General features: G+C 52.2%; 1 protein-coding gene across 2 annotated transcripts in view; it reads left to right on the top strand.

Annotated features, from left to right (window-relative positions):
- The first annotated feature begins 257 nt into the window (after positions 1–257).
- mcm6l (MCM6 minichromosome maintenance deficient 6, like) overlaps positions 258–6,992 on the top strand; it is an 11,562-nt gene continuing 4,827 nt past the window's right edge. The window contains exons 1-9 of one of the 2 annotated variants that reach the window (XM_030364011.1): positions 258–601; positions 834–980; positions 1,129–1,239; positions 1,677–1,926; positions 2,191–2,356; positions 2,483–2,628; positions 3,154–3,304; positions 4,005–4,146; positions 4,564–4,705. In XM_030364011.1, coding sequence (XP_030219871.1) covers positions 498–601; positions 834–980; positions 1,129–1,239; positions 1,677–1,926; positions 2,191–2,356; positions 2,483–2,628; positions 3,154–3,304; positions 4,005–4,146; positions 4,564–4,705 — 1,359 coding nt within the window. In that variant the 5' untranslated portion in view covers positions 258–497. The remainder of the gene's footprint in view (positions 602–833; positions 981–1,128; positions 1,240–1,676; positions 1,927–2,190; positions 2,357–2,482; positions 2,629–3,153; positions 3,305–4,004; positions 4,147–4,563; positions 4,706–6,992) is intronic. The other variant, XM_030364010.1, reaches the window with a different exon arrangement.

The following is a 6,992-nucleotide window of genomic DNA, read 5'->3' as shown; positions in this document are numbered from 1 at the left end:
ACCTTATTTTATAAATATTTGTGTATATTTATATTACAATAATTGGAACGTAGTTATTCCCTGAGGGCCTCTCTGTGTCAAATGTATTTTTGTGCAACTTGACAGGACTAAATAAAAATACAATATGTGAAATAACTGGTATATTGTACAATTTGGGACGAAGTGGGCGTTCATTTTTTTTTATGGAAAACCTTTTCTTGCAAGGAGCTAATCTTAACATATGTTGACGTTTGTAAATTGGGAACATCTTGTCAATTCGGTGGGTTCTGTAATGCAAGTAGCTTTACAAGTCGCCTACGCTTCTCATCGTGGAGCAGCAGCAAGTCATTGGACAAGGTGTCAATTAAGCGTCATGCTGTTGAAAAGTTCGGGGGAGTTCATAAATTCAATCGGATGGTTAGTGAGCACACCTGCGCCACCACCACAGTGATTTAGACCCAGGTACACGGTAGTCCACTGCCGGTGTTCGCTGCTCCTCCGCCAGTAACAGCGCCGTGATGGATCCTGCACTTTCCACGGACACGGGGCCGGACGGGGGCGTCCACGTGAAAGACGCATTGTCTGAGAAATGTCAGAAATTATTTTTGGAGTTCCTGGAAGAGTGAGTATTGCTCTATAAAGGCGTATTTTGGTGATCATACCCGACGTGCGTGTGTGTGAAGTCGACTTCAATTGTAAATCTACCTTGAATACTTTCTATTTAATTGAGTCTAAATATTGTGCACATGAAAAAAGTCTGCCGTTTCCACTGAATACTTCAGAATTGATCATTGTGATATTTGTTGGGCACCAATAACCTCGAGGTAGAACTGACCAGAAAGCGGTTGTTTCAGGTTTCAGAGCCCGACAGGTGAGCTGGTGTACCTGGCGGACGCTGAGGAACTCATCCGTCCCGAGAGGAACACGCTGACAGTCAGCTTCGTGAACATTGAGCAGTACAACCAACCGCTGGCCACTACCATCCAGGAGGAGTACTACAGGTTACACACACACGCACGCACGCACGCCCACGTGTTTGTTTTTAGAAGAGTATCCTACTGAATGTTGCATCTGTTTGGGTTCAAGATGCAACATAAATGCCATTTCAGTGTGTGTGATTCCAACAGGATCCATTCTCCCACCCTACAGGGTCTATCCGTTTCTGTGTCAGGCTGTGCGGCACTTTGCCAGAGACCACGGGAACATCCCTGCGTCTAAGGAGTTCTACGTGGCCTTCTCTGAATTTCCGACCAGACAAAAGTAAGCGTTGTTTCTTTACGTGTCGGGACTCCGGATCGACACCAATATGGTGGCATTTAGGACATACATCTCTCTGGTGGCAATAAAAATTAATGGTCCCTTGACTTGAGTTTATTTGAAATTATTTTTGTTAATGTTATTCTTCTTCTCATGCTGTGTTTATAAAAAAAATCACTGTTGTACGTTTTTTTTTCTTTTGAATAATTGATGTACGGAGGCCTACTTCAAATTTCATACAAAATGGATACAATCACCAAGTTCTGTGGCACCAAATGACGTGCCTCGGCCACAGACTGAGATGTGTACTGTGTATCTGTTCTGGAGGCCTGCACGTTGCACCTCGTTCAATGAATGGAGGGACACACTGTCGTACGTCTCCCCGGGACCCCTCTCACCGTGAACCTTGGTGCCCCCCCCCCCCCCCCTCCTCCCTCCAGGATCCGGGAGCTGACGGCGGCTCGTATTGGCTCGCTGCTGCGGATCAGCGGGCAGGTGGTGCGCACGCACCCCGTGCACCCCGAGCTGGTCAGCGGCACCTTCCTGTGCCTGGACTGCCAGTCGCTCGTCAAGGACGTGGAGCAGCAGTTCCGCTACACGCAGCCCAACATCTGCAAGAACCCCGTGTGCGCCAACCGCAAGCGCTTCATGCTGGACGCCAACAAGTCGCGCTTCGTGGACTTCCAGAAGGTGTGTTCGGGGTGGATGGGGTGATGGGAGTACACTGGCTACCAAATGCATCGCAGCCCGGTCCTGATCGCAGAGACCGGGTTCGATCCCTCCCCGCGGTCCTTTGCTGCACGTCCTGCCCTCCGTCTCCCGTATCTTCTGTCCTTCTCATTCTATCATCAAGCATAAAAATGTAAAAATAAACCTGTGTGTGTGTGTGTGTGTGTGTGTGTGTGTGTGTGTGTGTGTGTGTGTGTGTTCTCTAACGATGCCCCCCCCCCCCAGGTGCGTATCCAGGAGACGCAGGCGGAGCTACCCCGGGGCTCCATCCCCCGCAGCGTGGAGGTGGTCCTGCGGGCGGAGGCGGTGGAGACGGCCCAGGCGGGGGACCACAGCGACTTCACCGGCACGCTCATCGTGGTGCCCGACGTGTCTGCGCTGGCATCCGCAGGTCCCCCCCCCCCCCCCCCCCCCTCGCTCACGGAGCAGACTCCTGATTCACGTCTGAAGTCTGTCCTCGTCTGATGTGCGTCCCTCTTCGTCTCCTCCTCTTCGTCCCCCCCCCCCCCCCCCCCAGCCGTGCGCTCAGAGACCAGCAGTCGGCTGACCGGCAGGGAGGGCTTCGACGCAGACGGCGTGGCGGGGCTGAAGGCGCTGGGGGTCCGGGACCTGTCCTACCGACTGGCCTTCCTGGCCTCTCACGTGGCCCCCACCAACCCAAGGGTCAGTGGGGGGGGGGGGGACTACCTTCGGTCTGACCCCGTGTGATCGGCCTACACGAGGGCTGCTCGATTATACAAAAAATCATAATCACGATTTTAGTTTTGGTCATTATTGAAATCATGATTATTCAAACGAGTTTGAGAACATGATGCATTTATTCAGCCTCTCGCGCATAAAAAATACACAATGGTCAAATCGAGAATATTGTACAAATATGTATCCAGCTACAGATCTGCAATATCTACGAACCATTTAATGAATAAAATAAATACATTTAAATCAACAAAATATAGAAAAAATAATTTCAATACGATCGAAATCACAATAAAGATGTGGTTAATCGCCCTGCCCGAGCCCTCCCACCCCCAGGATGCTCCCTGACGAGCTGAGAAGCTCCCGTGTTTGTGTTGTTAAATGACAATGTGTTTGTGGTAGACGTGTACAAATGTAGGAGGATCATCTCTCTAAATGAAGACGTTGATGCAGTGCAGCCCGATGTCATCGTAACGTTGTGTGTGTGGTCAGTTTGGGGGGAAGGCCCTGCGACAGGAGGACCAGACGGCTGAGAGCGTGAAGAACCAGATGACGGTGGAGGAGTGGGAGAAGGTGTTTGAGATGACTCAGGACAAGAACCTCTACCACAACCTGTGCACCAGCCTCTTCCCCACCATCCACGGTAACCCCGCTCCTCACTCATTCAGGAGCATCTTTTGTTACGCTCACCTCATGACTCCAGCTGGAAGTATTCTCGTATTGTGTTCCCGAAGCGTTAATATTTATTAATCACATCATATGGTTGGAACTACATTTTAATTAACAAAAGGTTAACCAAACACTGGTTACTTCTTCAGCTTTTTTTATGGTTGAATTAAAGTAGTACTATAATTTGACATTCCAACCATCAGCCTACATAAAATCTGTAAAGTACATGCATAATGGTTTGATCTTTGTTTCTCACATTTCTTTGGCAATTTCTTTGAGATGCTCATATTTGTAGAAGATTAACCTATTCAAGTTCTTGTACACTAATCTCCTTTCTAGCAGAGGGAGCCTAGAATAAAGTTTCAAACGGCCTTTTAACAGTCCCCCCCCCCCCCCCCCCCCCCCCCCCCCTCTCTCCCCGCAAGGCATTGGTCCATGTGTCATGTGAGGGGAAATGTTGACATGCAGGGGTTTTCTGGTAGAGATAAAGGGAACTTGTGACCGGTCCCCCCCCAGGCAAGAGATTAACAAAGGGGAACTAGATAACACCGGTTAACAGATGGGGGGCTAGATAACACAACCTGAAGAAAACAAGCCTACATTTGTAAAACTAAACCAATTCGTTTTTTCTACCACGGGAAAAAAATATTGAATGACTCTCCCGGGGTTGCCAGGTAACGATGAGATCAAGCGTGGTATCCTGCTGATGCTGTTTGGCGGCGTTGCCAAGACGACCATGGAGGGCACATCCCTCAGGGGGGACGTCAACATTTGTATCGTCGGTGACCCCAGCACCTCCAAGAGCCAGTTCCTCAAGTACGACCCCTTCACACACTCCTTTAATTTCCTCAAATTGTGCCGCAAGAGTCTCTAGATTGCATCCAGCAGTTCAACAGACTAGACTGATGGGATTGGAACTGGTTGGTGATAAAGGGGACAGTATACCACCAGGTGTGTGTGTGATTAGCCGTTTGGAAAATCGGCCTCTCCTGAGATAACAAGTGGGCGTGTCCACCTAGATGTGTGACCGACAGATGAGCAACGTTCTCTCCAGTCCACTGGGTGCGCTGGTACTGATCTATCCAGCGCACCTCTGGACGCGCCCGCATGTGATGTCAGAAGAGGCGGATATCCTAAACGGCTCCTAAAGGCTAATCCCGCTCTCACCTGGCGGTATGGTACGGGACCTTTGTTTCTGCTCTGTGTTCCCGTCCTCGCCCCTCCCGTCCTCAGGCACGTGGTGGACTTCGCGCCGCGGGCAATCTACACCAGCGGCAAAGCCAGCAGCGCCGCCGGGCTCACGGCCGCCGTCGTCCGGGACGAAGAGTCCCACGAGTTCGTCATCGAGGCCGGAGCCCTCATGCTGGCTGACAACGTACAGACCACCACGACCACCTCCTGTCGCTAACCACGACCTGTTAACCACCACGACCCACCCTCCTGTCGCTAACCACGACCTGTTAACCACCACGACCCCACCTCCTGTCACTAACCACGACCTGTTAACCACCACGACCACCTCCTGTCGCTAACCACGACCTGTTAACCACCACGACCCCCCCCCCCGTCACTAACCACGACCTGTTAACCACCACGACCCCCCCCCCCCGTCACTAACCACAACCTGTTAACCACCACGACCCCCCCCCCCGTCACTAACCACGACCTGTTAACCACCACGACCCACCCTCCTGTCTCTAACCACGACCTGTTAACCACCACGACCACCTCCTGTCGCTAACCACGACCTGTTAACCACCACTACCCCACCTCCTGTCACTAACCACAACCTGTTAACCACCACGACCACCTCCTGTCGCTAACCACGACCTGTTAACCACCACGACCCACCCTCCTGTCTCTAACCACGACCTGTTAACCACCACGACCACCTCCTGTCTCTAACCACGACCTGTTAACCACCACGACCTGTTAACCACCACGACCCCCCCCCCCCCGTCACTAACCACAACCTGTTAACCACCACGACCACCTCCTGTCGCTAACCACGACCTGTTAACCACCACGACCCCCCGTCACTAACCACAACCTGTTAACCACCACGACCCCCTCCTCCTGTCGCTCACCACGACCTGTTAACCACCACGACCTGTTAACCACCACGACCTGTTAACCACCACGACCCCCCCCCCCGTCACTAACCACAACCTGTTAACCACCACGACCCCCCCCCCGTCACTAACCACAACCTGTTAACCACCACGACCCCCCCCCGTCACTAACCACAACCTGTTAACCACGACCACCTCCTGTCGCTAACCACAACCTGTTAACCACCACGACCACCTCCTGTCGCTAACCACGACCTGTTAACCACCACGACCCCCCCCCTGTCGCTAACCACAACCTGTTAACCACCACGACCCCCCCCCCCTGTCGCTAACCAAAACCTGTTAACCACGACCTGTTAACCACGACCTGTTAACCACGATCTGTAAACCAGTACCCGTCCTCCTGTCTTTAACCAGTACCCGTCCTCCTGTCTTTAACCAGTACCCGTCCTCCTGTCTTTAACCAGTACCCGTCCTCCTGTCTCTAACCAGTACCCGTCCTCCTGTCTTTAACCAGTACCCGTCCTCCTGTCTTTAACCAGTACCCGTCCTCCTGTCTTTAACCAGTACCCGTCCTCCTGTCTTTAACCAGTACCCGTCCTCCTGTCTTTAACCAGTACCCGTCCTCCTGTCTTTAACCAGTACCCGTCCTCCTGTCTTTAACCAGTACCCGCCCTCCTGTCTTTAACCAGTACCCGCCCTCCTGTCTTTAACCAGTACCCGCCCTCCTGTCTTTAACCAGTACCCGCCCTCCTGTCTTTAACCAGTACCCGTCCTCCTGTCTTTAACCAGTACCCGTCCTCCTGTCTTTAACCAGTACCCGTCCTCCTCTCTTTAACCAGTACCCGTCCTCCTGTCTTTAACCAGTACCCGCCCTCCTGTCTTTAACCAGTACCCGCCCTCCTGTCTTTAACCAGTACCCGTCCTCCTGTCTTTAACCAGTACCCGTCCTCCTGTCTTTAACCAGTACCCGTCCTCCTGTCTTTAACCAGTACCCGTCCTCCTGTCTTTAACCAGTACCCGTCCTCCTGTCTTTAACCAGTACCCGTCCTCCTGTCTTTAACCAGTACCCGTCCTCCTGTCTTTAACCAGTACCCGCCCTCCTGTCTTTAACCAGTACCCGCCCTCCTGTCTTTAACCAGTACCCGCCCTCCTGTCTTTAACCAGTACCCGCCCTCCTGTCTTTAACCAGTACCCGCCCTCCTGTCTTTAACCAGTACCCGCCCTCCTGTCTTTAACCAGTACCCGCCCTCCTGTCTTTAACCAGTACCCGCCCTCCTGTCTTTAACCAGTACCCGCCCTCCTGTCTTTAACCAGTACCCGCCCTCCTGTCTTTAACCAGTACCCGTCCTCCTGTCTTTAACCAGTACCCGTCCTCCTGTCTTTAACCAGTACCCGTCCTCCTGTCTTTAACCAGTACCCGTCCTCCTCTCTTTAACCAGTACCCGTCCTCCTCTCTTTAACCAGTACCCGTCCTCCTCTCTTTAACCAGTACCCGTCCTCCTGTCTTTAACCAGTACCCGTCCTCCTGTCTTTAACCAGTACCCGTCCTCCTGTCTTTAACCAGTACCCGTCCTCCTGTCTTTAACC

Source organism: Gadus morhua, chromosome 8 (assembly GCF_902167405.1).
Source record: "Gadus morhua chromosome 8, gadMor3.0, whole genome shotgun sequence".
Taxonomy (NCBI): domain Eukaryota; kingdom Metazoa; phylum Chordata; class Actinopteri; order Gadiformes; family Gadidae; genus Gadus; species Gadus morhua.
This window is presented reverse-complemented; position numbering and strand designations above follow the sequence as displayed.